Source organism: Cervus canadensis, chromosome 26, assembly GCF_019320065.1.
Source record: "Cervus canadensis isolate Bull #8, Minnesota chromosome 26, ASM1932006v1, whole genome shotgun sequence".
Lineage (NCBI taxonomy): Eukaryota > Metazoa > Chordata > Mammalia > Artiodactyla > Cervidae > Cervus > Cervus canadensis.
In genome coordinates this window covers 52168891-52184594 of record NC_057411.1, presented here as the reverse complement: position 1 = coordinate 52184594, position 15704 = coordinate 52168891, and the positions used below count along the sequence as shown (strand labels likewise).

The window sequence follows — 15704 nt, the reverse complement described above, 5'->3', positions numbered from 1 at the left end:
TCGTGTGCATTTTCCTTAAGGTTAAAACCCAGGTTCTTTAGGGCTTCCCTGGTGGTCCAGTGGTTCAGAATCCGCCTTGCAGTGCAAGGAACGCAGTTTCGGTCCCTGGTCTGGGACGATCCCACACGCCGCGGAACAGCGAAGCCCGCACGCGGCAACTACTGAGCCTGCGCCCTAGGGCCCAGGAGTCACAACTCCTGAGCCCCACGTGCCCCAGAGCCGGTGCTCCGCAACAAGAGAAACCACTGCACTGAGAAGCCGCAACCAGAGTGGCCCCTGCTCTCTGCAGCTGGAGGAAAGCCTGCCCAGCAACAAAGACCCACCGCAGCCAGTAGATAAACAAATAAACACGTCTTAAAAAATAAACAAAAAACCCAGGCCCTTCATTGTTTTAATGCTATTGTAATGGTTTCATTCTCTCTGTATTTTCCAGCTAGACATTACCAGTTTGAGGGAACCCAAATGATTTTTGGAAGATCACTGTGATAGTTTTACAAACCTGTCCACAGACACCTGGACACACTTCCCATGAGGAGGAGGAGCTTAACCGCCCTCGCCTCAAGTGCAGGCGGTACGCAGCGAGCCCCTATGACCGGCGTGTACCGGGAGTGGCAGTGTGACCTCTGAGGGTGGCCTCCCTCTCCAGTCACTTCCCTGGGGGGAGGCCAGCTGCCTTGGCGTTTGGACATTCAAGTAGCCACAGGGAAGGAAGTAAAGCCTCCCACCAACGCCAGCAGGAAGCTGAGGTCCTCCAACGAGAGCCATGGGGCACAGTGTCCTGGAGGTGGATGCTCCAGCCCCAGTCAAGCCTTCCGATGATGCAGCCCCAGCCGGTGTATGGTCTCTACTTCATGAGAGATGGAGCCCCAAGCACCCAGCTACACAGCTCCCAGACTCCTGACCCACAAAAGCTGGTAGATAATCAGGGTCTGTTGCTTTAAGCTGCTGACTTTTGTGGTAATTTGTTTCACAGCAATTGACAACTTATACAATGATCTTGTATCTGTCAGTTTTGCTAAATTCTCTTATCAATTCTAATGATTTACCCGTTGGCTTTGTTGGGTTTTCTATGTAGGTAATCACATCAACTTTATAAAATGAGTTTGTTTCTCTTTCCAATCCAATAACCTCTTATTTACTTTTTATTATCTTATTCCATTCTTCTTGGTGACTGGTCTGAACAATAGAAATGATATATCCTGGGCTTCCCTGGTGGTTTAGTGGTAAAAAGTCTACCTGCCAACGCAGGGGACACAGGTTCAATCACTGGTCCAGGAAGATCCTACATGCCAAGGAGCAACCAAGCCCATGTGCCATAACTATTGAGCCAGAGATCTAGAGCCCAAACGCCACACAACTACTGAACCCACGGACCCTAGAACCTGAGCTCTGCCCCAAGAGAAGCCACCACAATAAGAAGACCATGCACCGCAACTTGAATGTAGTCCCTGCTCTCCACAACTAGAGAAAGTCCAAGTGCAAGGAAGACCCAGCACAGCAAAAAATAAACAAATAAATAAAATTTTAAAAATAAAGTAAAAAAGAAATGACATGTCCTTATCATGTGTATGTGTGTAATAAGTGATTTATTATAGGGAATTGAGTCATGCAACTATGGAGACTGACAAGTCCCAAGATCTGCCGTCGGCAAGCTGGAGACCCAGGAGAGATGACGTGTCATCCAGCTCAAGTCTGAAGTCCTGAGAACCAGGAGGGCCAATGGTGAAACTTCCCATCCAAGAGCTGCCTCAAGAACCAAGATCAGCCAATTTTTCCATTTGAGTCTGAAAGCGGGAAAGACCGACGTCCCAGCTGAAACCGCCAGGCAGGAGGCATTCCCAGTTACTCACTGTTTTTGTTCTGCTCAGGCCTTGGGTTGGTTGGGTGAGCCCCAGACACATTGCTTCAGTCAGTCCACCAGTTCAGATTCTAATCTCATCTAGAAACACACTCACACACATCCCAGGATCACATTTGACCAAGTTGTCTCTGCACCCCATGGCCTAGTCAAAGTTGTCGTAAAATTAACCATCATAATGGTCACATTTCCTTGGGCTCCAAAATCACTGCAAATGGTGACTGCAGCCATGAAATTAAAAGATGCTTGCTCCTTGGAAGAAAAGCTATGGCAAACCTAGACGGTGTACTAAAAAGCAGAGACATCGCTTTGCTGACAAAGGTCCATATAGTCAAATCTATGGTTTTTCCAGTAGTCGTGTACAGATGTGAGAGCTGGACCATAAAGAAGGCTGAGGGCCAAAGAATTAATGCTTTCAAACTGTGGTGTTGGAGAAGACTCTTGAGAGTCCCTTGGACTGCAAGGAGATCCAACCAGTCCATCCTAAAGGAAATCAACTCTGAATACTCATTGGAAGGACTGATGCTGAAACTGAAGCTCCAATACTTTGGCCACCTGATGCAAAGAGCCGATTCATTAGAAAATACTCTGACACTGGGAAAGATTGAGGGCAGGAGGAGAAGGGAGTGATAGAGGATGAAGTGGTTGGATGGCACCATGGATGCAATGGACCTGAGTCTGAGCAAGCTCTGGGAGTTGGCGAAGGACAGGGGAGCCTGGCGTGCTGCAGCCCATGGGGTGTGAAGAGTTGGATACGACCTAGTGACTGAACGACAGCAATGGTCAAATCCTCTTTTGGGAGAGTAGGAGGGTGGGGGGGGGGGAGTGGGCATCTCTTCAGATTATAACATGATTTTTTTTCTTTAGTTTGTTCATGAAGTCAGTCACATTGAAAGATTTTCTGATGTTGAACTGTCTTTGCATTCCTGGAATAAACCTACTTGATAGTTTTCTAAATACAAAAAAAATTAATGTACACTTAGAGTTGGTTATATTTTATTTATGATTTTTTGCTGAAAATGCTTCGGATTTCCCTGGTAGTCAATGGTTAAGATTTCGTGCTTCTCCTGCAGAAGTCATGAGTTAGACCCCTGATCAGGGAACTCAGATACCACGTGCCGCCTGGAGTGGCCAAAAGAGAAAAGCTTATATTCTCTTTTCTGTTCTGATTCTGGAATAACTGTATTACTAACCCATAAAATGAGGTGAGAGGCTTTTTCTTATTTTCTGTCCTTTAGAAAAGGCTTCATAAGAAATAATTTATCTTTCTTGAAAGTTTTTAATGAGGAATTATTTGTTTCCCAATTAATGGATTTTGGTCTATTTAAGTTTTCTGTTTAGTCTGGTGTCAATTTTGGCATTTTAGATACTTTTAGAAATTTATCTGTTTTATCTGCATGAGTGTGTGTGTGTAGTCACTCGTAATTTGCCTGTATTATTTTTTCAGTTATTTTCCATTTTTCATCCTGTGTTTATCTGCTTCTTCGCACTGCTTCTCAATCTGGCCAGAAGTCTGTTTGTTATGTTGACAAGGACTGAACCAGTTTTAGCTTTGTAAATCTTTTTTAGCCTTTTAATGTTAAAAATGTTCTCTACTTCATTGATTTCTCCTCTTATCCTTATTTCCATCTTATTTTTAGATCTTATCTTTAGCTTCTTCAGCTTTTTATAGCCAACTGGATACTTAGCTCACTTATTTTCATTCTTCCTTTTCTGATAAATGTATTTAAAACCATAAGCTTTTATTTTGTTGTTGCTTCAGGAACACACCACAGCTCTTAACTTGCAGTGCTTTAAAAATTTTCAAATTATCGTGTGATTGCGGCATGGGGGGGCGGTTTTGGTTCCCTGACCAGGGATCAAACCCTGGCCCAATGCGAAGGGAGCAAGGAGTCTCAGCCCCTGGACCATCAGGGGAGCCCCTCACTTTTCTTTTGCTATCTCTTTCTTTGCATCACTGTCAGAGAATGTAGTCAGTACTGTGTCGGTTCTTTGAAATCTGTCGCGTTTCCTTCTGTGGCTCCAGGAGCAGTCCGCCTCCAGCGTTTGAGGTTCGGCTGCTGGCAGCGTCTGAGCTTCACTCCTTGCTCTTCCCTTTGGGTCTCAGAGCTGCGCAGAATAACAGGAGGGCCTGGCTGCTCCTCCTCTCGTGCTGATGGGAGATGTAGACCACCCAAGCCCACACGGGAGCTCTCACCCCAGCCCCAGCCCCAAACCACAGAAAAAAGCTCTCAAGTCGCTCCTGACTTGCTGAGAGGCCTGGTCTTCCCAGGTGGCGCTAGTGGTAAAGAACCCGCCTGCCAGTGCAGGAGAGGTGGGTTCAATCCCTGGGTCAGGAAGATCCCCTGGAGGAGGGCACGGCAACCCACTCCAGTGTTCTTGTCTGGAGAATCCCACGGACAGAGGAGCCTGGCGGGCTGCAGTCCGTGCGGTCGCAAAGCATCAGACACGACTGAAGTGACTTAGCACAAGCACATTTGGGGCTGCACTGCTCTCAGAAACATCAGTTATGCAGGTAGTCCAGATTCTCATGCCCCTTTGGTGTGTGTGTGTCTGCGTTTTTCTTCTTCAGTCTCAGTTATTTGAGCAAATTTGCAGTGGGGTCTGACTCCCTCTGAAGGTAACTGTAACAGTGGGCTAGCACGTAGCCTATTTTTGCGAATAATAAATTATGCACAAAAGAACCCATATTCTCCATGGGATATGTAAATTGATAGGGAAATGATAGATGTAACACAGCAATTTACCATTTAGATTTAAAAATCTGTACTGGGTTTTTTAATATATTTAATCTATCATTTTATAAGGAGAGTTTGTTAAAAGTTCCTACTACCATAGCTTAGCCATATATTTCTCCTGGTAATTTTCTCATTTGTAGTTTCATATTTATTTTAGGGTTATATTGTTTGATGGAGGTTCACTCCTGCCATCTCCTGTTTGACCACTTCCAATTATCATTGATTTATGGACCTAACATTCCAAGTTCCTATGCAATATTATTCTTTGCAGCATTGGACTTAACTTTCACCACCATACATATCCACAGCTGAGTGTCGTATCTGCTTTGGCCAAGAGCCTTCCATTCTTTCTGGAGCGCTCTCTCTGCTCTTCCCCAGTAGTATATTGGACACCTACTGACCTGGGTGGATCATCTTCCAGTATTTCATGCTTGCTGTCTACGGCGTTCTCGAGGCAAGAATACTGAAGCGGTTTGCCAATCTCTTCTCCATTGGACTGTGTTTGTCAGAACTCTCCACCACAGCCCGTCCATCTTGGGTGGCCCTACACATCATGGCTAATATCTTCACTGAGTTATACAAGGCCGTAGTCCATGGGATCATTCTGGTGAGCTTTCTGTGACTGTGGTTTTCGTTCTGGAGGCTGTGGGATTGTAGTTCTTGTTTCTTCTGTCTGCCCTCTGATGGATGAGGATAAGGCGCATGCTTCCTGATGGAAGGGATTGGCTGTGGGGAAAACTGGGTCTTGCTCTGATGAACGGGGCCATACTCGTAAATCTTTAATCCAATTTTCTCCCGATGGCTGGGGCTCTGCTCCCTTCCTGTCAGTTATTTGGCCTGAGGCAGCTCATCCCTGGAGTCTACGGTAAGTCTAAAGTCAACCTCCAAGAGGACTTAGCCGACAGGTGCCTCCCAGGACTGCTGCCGCCAGTGTCCCCGTCCCCACGGCGGGCCACTGCAGACCCACGCCTCTGCAGGAGACCCTCAAACATTTACAGGCAGGTCTGGCTCAGTCTCGTCACTCAGGGGGTGCTATTTCTGTCTTTGTGCCTGTTCCTTCCTTTGATTTTCAACTTTGCTATGCCTCCTCCTTTAAAACATTCCTTCTCTAACCTACAGCAACATCTCATTTCTCATCCAACCTGTGAGTCTCCGCTTGCAGATCGTTGGGTCTGACTCATTCATATTTACTGTACTCATTTTATATTTGCTGTTGTTGTTTAGTCACTAAGTTGTGCCCGAGTCTTTTGTGACCCCCGTGGACTAGCCTGTCAGGCTCCTCTGTCCATAGGATTCTCCAGGCAGGAACACTGGAGCGGCTGCCATTTCCTTCTCCAGGGGAGCTTCCAACCCAGGGACTGAGCCTGTGTCTCTTGCCTCTCCTGCATTGGCAGGTGGATTCTTTACTACTGAGCCACCTGGGAAGCCCTGATTTTATATTAGAGTTGGCTAATGCCATCTTGTGTGTTTTCTAATTTCTGGGCTTGTTTTAATTTTTTCTTTTCTCCTTTTCTAGTTTTCCAGGGTTGCAAAGACCCTGCCTCTCCCCCACCTCCATGGAGGCAGGTCCCTCTCTGAACACACGGTAGCCTCTGCCCTCTAGGATCTTTGATCCACCTTGAAAAGCCAGCTATCCTTGCATTTGCCAGGGATGGAGCTGAGAGGGAAAAGAGGCCCCAGGACGGCCTTCCGGAACAGGAGCAAGCCAGCATATGGTGACCGAGTGAGGACAGGGTGGCGGCCGGCCTCGCTTCCCACGGCACCCGCAGCACAGCGCCCGCCTGCACTCCGCAGGCTTCTAGCACTGTGAGTGGACGCACCAGAAGTCCTCGTGACCAGCCTTGTCCACCTGCCTGTGGCTCCTTCCAGGTGTGGGTTCAGGGCCCCTCCAGAGGGGTCTCAGCAGAGAGAAGAGCCAGAGTCCCCAGATGAGGGCCTCAGCGGGGGGCACCCTGGCGCTGCTCTGGGTCCCCTTGCTCACAAGGGGGCGGTGCTCGGCCGGCAGCCCCCAGCCCCACGACCATCCCGCCTGGCAGCCAGAGCCTCCTTCTGCAGCTCGGGGCAGGACAGGAAGCCGGGCTAGAGCAGAGCTAAGTGGGAGAGCAGACACTTAAGCCCAGGGCCGTCGGTTGTCCTGGCCACGGGCGTGAGCCCGGCACCCGCAGCTGGTTGATAAATGGGTGCTATTTTTAAAGAGAGACGCGGGAGAGCTCATTTCTATTTGTTTCTGGGGGTTTCGTCTGGGCCGCTGTGCCGGCGTGTTAACGCCGCTCTCTGAGGAAGATAAACGGGAAAGCTGAGCCCTGAACCCACCCGATAGCATCGAGCACCGCAGGGGAAAAAACGCCACGTAATAATCTCGTGAAGCTTTTCTAAATTAAGACCAAACAGATGACCCCCGGTGTATCGCCCCCATCAGCCACGTCCGACACCGTGCTCCCATCCGTCTCCGCGGACACTGACGGCTCCACGGCGCACCCTTGCAGCCCGGTGGCCTGTCGCCCACGTGGCCGGAGCGCGTCCAGGCGGAGGAGACACTCGGATCGTCGCCAAGCCCACCAGAGGGAGGGGCCTGCAGGGTCCCGACCGGCCACAGTTTGCTCCTTCCTAGGACCTTGGTTCCCCTAGGACCCTCGCTCTGTTGGGGGGGGTGGTGCTTGAAGGTCGTGGAGGTCACTTAGAAGCAAGCTGTGGCCCCCCACACCCGACATCCGCGCCCCCTGCCCTGCATAGCCTTGCCCCTCCCGCTGCCCCAGTCCCGGCAGCCCATCCCAGCTCCCTCTCACCAGACCAGGCCAGGCCCTAGGGCCCTCAGACTGGAGGCCAGGGGGTCAAGAGGGCCCGTGGATGCCAGCCACTAGGTGTTGGGGGGCCCAGAGGGAGAAAGGACCTGGCGTTGGAGGGATGCCTGAGGCTGGGGGCCCGGGGACAGCGCACCCCCCACCCGAGCCCGGGTCTGAGGTCAGGGCTGTCCCCCAGTGGTCAGCCCACGGCCTGTGGGGGCAGGACCTGGGGAGGGCCCTCATGCCCAGGGGGTACCCTGAGGGATCAGACAGGATGCCAGCAGGTTGGTGACTCTGTGTGAGGCCGGCCCTTGCTTGGTCTCTGCTCCCAGGTGCCCACGCGGGCCCCGGGGCCACTGCCTTCCTTCCTGAGGTGCCCGGGCCTCCTGTTGGACACTCTTCCTCGCTCTCCGCTGACCAGGGTCAGCTCTACGGGTAGGAGCCACCCTCTACTTGGGCCGGAACCCATGACCGGCCGCGTCATGGAGGTGGCACCCAGGCCCCAGCCTTCAGGACAGGTCACCTCCCCGTGCCCATCAGGGCGTCCCCCCGCCCCACGCCCCTCCAGGGCACATGATGGATACACACCAGAGGCGGGAGCAGGGGGCTGGCAGAGTGGACGACCAGGGCTGGGGAGGTGATGCCCGCCCCGCCCGCTCTAAGGGTCAGGCCCTGGCTCTCGGTCCCCCGGGCCCTCACCACCCCCCACCCCGGTCTCATGGAAACAGCTGCCGGGGAGCCTTAGGGGTCCCTTCGTCCCTCTGGTCCAGCCAGGAGTAAGTGGACAGGCTCTGCCAGGGCCGTTCATCACCCCAGCTGCCGCCGCTCTTGGGTTGACTCCAGGGGGCCCAGGATGGTCCACCTGCTGCCCCCTCCCCGAGGTCCTGGCAGAGCCAGGTGAGCCCAAGGGCCCGATGGAGGCCAGGCCTGCCCGACGCAGAGGGCACGGATGCCCCATCCCGTCCCGGCCCTGCACACGGGCCGCTGTCGTGACGCTGGTGTCAGTCAGCTGGGCCTCACAGGACCAGCCCCACGAGCTGGGTGCCGGCCAGGACCTGGGCCCCAGGTGGCCAGTGGGCCTCAGAGCCCCTCCCGAGAATCAGAGCCGTTCGCCGCTCACGCTTTGACTCAGCCCCCAGCACCAGCCTGTCACCCCGCTTCCTTCTGCCAAGTCCCAGCGGTCTTGGGATGCAGACCCCAGGGGGCCGTGTGCCCATGTCCGAGCCCCGAGCGGGCACACCCCAGATGCTGAGCAGATGGAGGTGTTCTTCCAGGTGGGAGCAGGCCTGTGTTGGGGGCTCCCGCCGGGGCCAGCCCCTCCCAGCCCCCAGCACAGGCCTCGTGGTGGTCAGAGAGTGGCTGGGGGTTGGCTTGGTCTGCAAGCCTGAGGATCAAAGGGTGCCCACATGCCTGCTCGCCTGCCCTAGGGAGGAAGGCTCGTCCCCGCGGCCGAGGGCGGCACCCGCAATGGGCCTGGCCGGGGCGGGGGGTGGCCACAAGGCGGCCGGGAAGCCACCCAGCCCCTCCCGGGGTTCTCAGGGTTGCGGGTCAGCTGGGCCCGGGGCTGCCCCGCGGCACCCCGCCGCACGCCCCAGCCTGGCCCCCCTCGGTAGATCAATAGCTTTGGAAATCTGAAAAGAGCCCAAACAAAGGAGTGGGCTTGTAAGTACCCAGCTTGTATCAGCTGATAAATGGGCCCCTCTTTAAGGGACTTATCTCTTTAGGGCTCGCGGGATGAGGGATGGCGTCATTTGTCCTGTTGGCTCGTCCGGACCAGCCCAGCCGGATCTATTTAAAAGATAGTGCGATACTGTCGACAGCAATAGACAGGGTAATTGCAGAGCGACTGCCGGGGTATAAATTACACGGCTCTAAGTGGTGGAGCGGCCGCGGGAGAGCGGAGAGACTCCTGACAATTTACTTGTCCCTCTGCCCCGCCGCCTGCTTATCACGGGCCAGCAGAAGAAACGCGCTCCGGGTGAAAAAATTAAGTATTGATCAAATTAACAGTTTTTACTGATCTTTTTAAGGGAGAAAAGGAGTGCAACAATTAAATTTAGAACACAAAAGACGGGCAGGATAACTCTTGACCCCAGTGTGGCAAAGTCTCTGACACCAACAAGCAGGAGATACAGTCTCCGGAGGACTGCCGTCCACTGGAAATTTACGGGCCGGAGAGAGCCTGGCTGGCAGTGGCCCGTCACTGCCGCCTCTCGGGGCCTGAGAGGGAGGGGCGCCTTGGAGCCCCCAGGACCGCAGCTCAGTGAACACCACCTCCAGGCTGCCCTCCAGGGTGTGTCCCCTCGTTCCCGCAGGTCCTGGTTAAGGGGTGGGTTGGCTGGGGACCCATAGGTGGCCCTGCCTCCAGGGACTCTCTATACAAGGTTCCGGAGGCAGGGTAGACAGACAAACGCAGGAACTTACAACTCACAGCACAGCCTGGAAGGCTTCCTGGAGGTGGAGGTGCCGGCCTGGAGGTGCAGATGGATGGGGTGGGGTAGGGGTGAGGAAAGGAAGGGAAGGGACCTGGGGTGCCTGGAGGCTCTGGTCTCGGAGCCAACGACTCAGCTCGTTTCGGTCGTGAGCAAAAGGCCGACCGCAGCCAGGCCCCAGGGCCCCAGAGGCTGTAGGGCTGTGACTGTAACCATTATCACGAGGGTCCCTCCTCCCCTCCCCATGCTGCCCGGACCGTGGGCATGACTCCACACTGCGGGTGGTGTGAGGTCCGAAGGTTCTCGCCTCCTCCCCTAGTGTCCACGTAGTGACCGTGGCCTCACTGGCCAGGCAACGCCCCTCCCTTCTGCACGGTGGCGGGGGCTGAGGGCACACGACCCCACACACGTTGCGTCAGAGGGCAGGGCAGGCACGTGGGGGAGCTCAGGTTGCAGAGACGGGGATGGTGGTGCTGGAGGCCGAGGACGGGGATGCGGGTGGTCAGTCACCCCAGAGCTCCGTCCACAGGACACCCCCCACAGTCGCCCCCCACCAGGCGTCCAGAGGTGCTGCCGTACCGTGAAACTAGCAGGTGTTCCAAGAGGCTGGTGGGGCAGGACGGGTGGGCGGGGCCCCGGGAAACGGTCCCTGGTGTAAGTTCAGGGCACCTGAGCAGACCCCGGCCGAGCCCGACCTTCCCTGACACCGCCAGGCTGCCCAGCGCCCTGCAGTTCAACGTGCGTCCCGGTGGGTGATGGGCAGCCCGCAGGAGCCAGCTCGGACCCCACCCAGCCCAGCCAGACCAGGAAGGAGCTGAGAGGCCTCGGTGGCGCCTCCGCCTGGTCCATTCGGGCCCTCTGTCTCCTCCTCTCCCGTGACCTGGCAAAGGACAGCCCCGCTCCAGGGCCACCCAGCCGGGGGGACCCAGCCAGGACAGGTCGTGCCTGCCGGTGACTGTCAGGTCGTGCCTGCCGGTGACTGTCAGGTCAGCCAGGCCAAGCTCAACCAGGAACAGGAGAGGGCAGCTGTCCTCGCCTGCCTGCAGTCCCTGTGGCCTGGGGCCCTGCTCCTGAGCCAGGCTCCGGGGGCACTTGGGGACAGAGGGACCAGAGGAGGCAGGACACCCGGCGGCTCAGGGTCTCCCCAGCCCAGCCTGCAGAAGCGTCCCGGGAGTGACTCCCTTGGGCGCTGGTTGGGGGCCTCGGCCCCGCCCACCGGGCAGCTGCGCCCCGCCCCTCCGGGGCCTCCACCCGCTCTTCCAGCGGACCTGTCCGGCCCACGAGCCACGCGTGCTCCCCTAGAAGGCACCCCTCCTGTCCATCGGCAGGCCCCGGGGACAGCCCAAGGGGAAACCCAAGAGTCCGCCCCTCACGGGAGGGCTCCGCGCTGGGCCCTTCCCACTGCACATGCCCGCAGGCCGCCGCTGCCCCAGCCTGACCACTGCCCCCTCTAGGCTTCCCGCAAGGCCTCCAGGAAACAGGTCCAGGCGCCCAGGACCTGGGGAGTGGGTCAGGTCCTATCCTCCAGGACAGGAGCGGGGGAGGGGTGGGAGGAGCCCAGAGTCCCCGTCAGACCCAGAGGGCACAGCCACCCGCAGAGCACCCCCAGCAGAGCACTCCCAGCAGCCGGACGGCCAGGCTCCGGGCAGCCCAGACAGGTCAGGCCTGGCCCGAGTTGGGTGTGGGGGGGGGTAGCGCCCAGGGAGGGTCCCGCAGGGGGCGGAGGAGGGCCCCCAGGGGGCGGGGAGGGCCCCCCAGGGGTGGAGGAGGGGCTGATGCTCCCTCTGCGTCCACCCTTGCTGGAATTTCTTCTCAGGACTGTTGTGAAACTACTTGTTTTTACTCGAACTTTTATTTTGAGAAAGTTACAGTCACATGAGGTCAGAAGCTGTTCAGAGACCCCAATTTCCCTCTGTCCCAAAGCAGCAGCGGATCCCAGCCAGGACTCCCCCTCGGCCACGACTCAGCATGCCTACCCGCCCCGCCCCCCAGGGCCGGAGAATGTGGACCGGCAGCTCTGCCTGCTCCCAGGGGCTCCCAGCGTAGCCCCTCCCCACGGTGTGGGGCCCTTTAGCCCCTGGAGGACGTGGGGGCGCCCAGCTTTTCAATCGCTGCTTCTCAAACAGCCCTGCTTTTAAAATGCGAGACAGAGAAGCCTGGTCAGTGAGCTGGGAAGGCTGATCCAGGAGCCCCGGGGTCCCAGGCCTGTGTCCACCGCTGTCACAAGGCTCAGAGGGGCTCCTTCCTTGGGAGCGCCCACGCGCCTGGTGCTGGGTGTGCAACCCGCCCACCCCCCGGGGCCATGAGGTCCAGCAGCCCCCAGTCAACCCCAAGGCCTGGCGAGGCCCACGCCCTGCGGGCTCCCGAGGGGCTGCATCCAGGGGCCCCCCGAGGCCCCTCCTGTCCCCCTGCCCCGCCCCAGCCTAGCCATAGGCCTCTCCTCCCCTGCCCAGGCCCAGCCCCAGTTGCAGACTGCCGGCCCCTGATGTCCGTGAGGTCAGGGGGCCCCACCAGCCGCCCCCAGCACTGGGCTCCTCCTCGGAGACCAACCACCAGGCCCCGTGCGGACACCTGCCCGCAGCCCCTCAGCCCAGAACCTCGGGGGTGGTGTGGAGGGAGCGGCTGTCCCTCCCGTGGGCCTGGCTTCTGCAGGGGTCCCCCACACCCTGCAAGCCCTCCAAATCCAGGGTGGCACCCAGCAACGCCACTCCTCGGCTCTGGGGCCCTCCAGGCCCTGGGGTGGTCCCTGCTGTGCCCCCCTTAAGCTCAGGAACACGGGCAGGGGGGGCAGCCTGGCTCTGCGCCCCAATCACCGCTCTGCCCACAGACCTCAGCCCAGAAGGGCATCTGAGTGTGTCAGAAATCCAAGGGCACATTCCAAACCCCGGCCTCCTCTGCCCAGAGGGGTGCAGACAGGGCCAGAGGGTGCAGTCTTCAGCCCTGAGGCCCACGGGGGCTGGCGTGACCACCAGCCGTCTCACAAGGGTGACAAACAAGAGCAGAGAAGGCCGCAGGGAGAGAGGCCCCGGGAGGCTCTGGCGGCGCGTCCCTCAGAGACTATTTTTAAGCGTGAAGAATCGCTGTCGCAAGATGCTTCTGGAACGCCCCCTCCCGCTCAGATGCCTGTTCTCTGCATAGTAATGTGTCTTTTAAAAAAAGACCCCTGATATATGTTACAAGAAGTGTATCTCTTTCACCGAGACAGAACATTTTAATTCCCCGACACCTTTTAGTGATTGCTTCAATTTCCGAAGATTTTGATAAAATCACGCGGTTTAAGAGTCGCGGGCTGCAGCCCGGCGCGGCAGAACGTAATGAAACGCTCCTGTTTCATAGCCTTCATCTGACACAGCCCAGCTCGGGGGCTAATAACGCCGCGTGATAAATGTCGGAGCCACGATTGTAAAAATATACTTGTAATTGGGTTAATATGCCTTAAAATACTACCCATCACTTATCTTTCTCCTCTGTGCGGAGCGCAGGGGTGTGTGCGGGCGCGGGGCTGCTCCCCTGCTGTCTCCCCACCCCCTCACCCTGCAGGCCCTTCGTCCCCAGGACCAGAGGGTCTGGAGGGCTGGGGGCAGAGGCGGCCGCCTAACCCCCAGTGGGTGTCCTGCAGGTGGGTGACTGGCCTGGCCGGCAAGGCGGAGGGGGCAGGTGGGCTTTGCCTGCCCTGCTCTGGGGGCAGCCCAGGTGGGGATGTGGGCCTCGGGGCAGCACCCTGAGGTGGAATTAAGGCGCTCAGGCGGGGCCCCCATCCCGCCCTCCACCCCTTTGTTGCCTGTCTGTGCAGGTGAGGTCAGCCCGCAGCCTGCACCGGCCTCTGGGGCCGAGCGCCCAGCCCACGGCCCCTGTGTATCCTGTGTGTGCTGGTAGACTCACTGATGGACAGATGAGTACGAGGGTGGGGGCTGCTCTCTGGGTGGGTGGGTGGCAGGAGGGTGTGTGGACCCCTGAAGATGGAGGGTCACCTGGAGTGGCAGGCGTGGGAGCCACAGTGTGGGGGTGGGGAGGGTAGGGGGCCTTGATTCAGACCGGGCGTGGCTCCCACCCACCCGCCAGGGCTGGGCCTGTCCCCTCAAGGGCACCCCCTTCCTCTGGGGTCTCACCTGGCCCCCCCACTTCTAGGAGTTGCCTTGTCTCACAGCAGCCCTGAGTCCGCTCTGGGCTTCTCCCAGCCCCTGAGGAGCTGGACGCAAGGGCTCCAGGACTAGGGAGCCTGGCAGGACCCACTGGGGCCGCCAAGGGCATCCAGGGACTCTGGGCAGGTTTTGTGGGGAAGGGGCCAAGAGGGTCACACGGCAGAGATGAGGGTGGGGGCAGGGTCAGTCGGGGGGAGTGGTACCTGGAATCTTCTGGAAGCTCCACCCCTGGGGGATGGGCTGGTCAGCTGGGACCCTCCCCCCCGATGGTCCTCTGGCTGCAGAGGGGTGCTGACATGCACTCGCGCCCGTTTCATGGATGCGGAGAGGAGGCCCCGGGGGCCCGCACCCCGAGGGCAGCAGGGAGTCCACAGCCTCAGCCAGTGCAGTTCCAGCTGTGGCGGGACGTTTGCAAGTCCTGCAGCCCGGCTCTGGGGTCTCGCTGTGTGTCTATGCAGCACCCGAGGGGCCTCGCGTGACACCGGCCAGCTCGCGGCCGTGCTCCACAAACACACACGCCAGGCACACACACCTTCCCCTCTTCGTGTAGGGCCCTGCTCCATTCCTGCACACACAGGACCAGGCCTCCCCCTCAGGAAACCCAGGCTCCCCCCCACAGCCACGTGCCCCACCTGCGGATGGCACACGTCCATCCTGCCCTCAGCTATTTGGGACCCCGAGTTTCCCACTGTTTCCCCCAGAAGGAGGAGCTTCGTGGGGTCCCTGAGGCAGTGAGGAGCCAGGGCTGGGCGGGTGGGGGGGACCCCAGCTAAGGACGCCTGGGGGTGAGAGGATGACCCCGCACGTGAGGGACGCGGGCTGGTTCCCAGCTGGGGGGCTGTGCCCTCTGTTGGGGTGTCAGGGAGCCACAAGCTGGGGCGAGGAGGAGGGACGGGGTGGGGGCAGCACCCTAGAAGGGGCAGAGTCAGGGGGAGGGCAGGCAGGGGCTGTGTGCGCACCCCACCCTCCCAGGAGCCTGTGGAGGTGGCCCTCTGTGGAAACAGGTGGGCATGGCAGACCCCCAAGCTAGAAGGAGCCAAAAACACCACCTTTGCAGACACAAGGGCCGGGAAAGGACACCCCCCAGCCCTCCCAGTGCAGGATGACCTCAGCGAAGGATGTCGGGGGCAGGCCCTGCCCACAGGCACCCAGGCCTCCGGCCATCGGGACTGGGCAGCCCTGGGGACCAGGCTGTCACCTGTCAGGCCGGCGGGAAGCCCCAGGCAGGTTGTCCCGGCATCGGGGGGGCCCTGGGCCCAGCTTTCCAGCCGTGCTCTTTGCCCTGCCCCCACCTCCTCCCCCTGCCCAGCCCGCGCCCACCACTGTACTCGCATCTTCCTGCCTGGCGTTGTCCTCCTGGAGCATGTGGGTGGAAACAAGACAGACGGACAGAGATCTGTCCGGCTCAGGCTGTGTGGACCCTTGGACATCATGGACCCCAGGACCTAACCCTGCCCTTGGGGGCCCACAGCGGGAGGAAAGCCCAAAGACCCCCAGAGACCCCCCAGAGCCACACCTGGGAGCAGCTGGATGAGGGCCCTGGGGGCTCAGGGCTGTCTGTCCTCTGGGACCCGAGACCGCACCCATGCTCATCCTGCTGTTGGCCTTAACCAGTCCTGCCTCGGACGCCGCAATGACGCCAGGCCCCCACTGGGCACCCCGGGCAGCAGGGGGCCGGTGCCCACGGCCCCTCGGAGCCCTGGACCCCAGTCCCACCTGCGTCAGCCTCCCGTCACATCTGGTCTGTGGAT

At 58.3% G+C, this 15704-nt stretch overlaps 1 protein-coding gene across 1 annotated transcript; it reads left to right on the top strand.

Annotated features, from left to right (window-relative positions):
* The first annotated feature begins 6247 nt into the window (after window positions 1-6247).
* On the top strand, window positions 6248-14432 carry LOC122428169 (collagen alpha-1(III) chain-like). The gene is made up of 15 exons (XM_043447977.1): window positions 6248-6319; window positions 7083-7191; window positions 7712-7801; window positions 7948-8016; window positions 8223-8452; window positions 8552-8653; window positions 8807-8988; window positions 10369-10549; window positions 10798-11101; window positions 11266-11469; window positions 11735-11869; window positions 13066-13122; window positions 13352-13468; window positions 13605-13666; window positions 14238-14432. Exons 1-15 carry the CDS (start codon window positions 6248-6250, stop codon window positions 14430-14432), a joined length of 2109 nt encoding a protein of 702 aa, XP_043303912.1.
* The last annotated feature ends 1272 nt before the right edge of the window (window positions 14433-15704 follow it).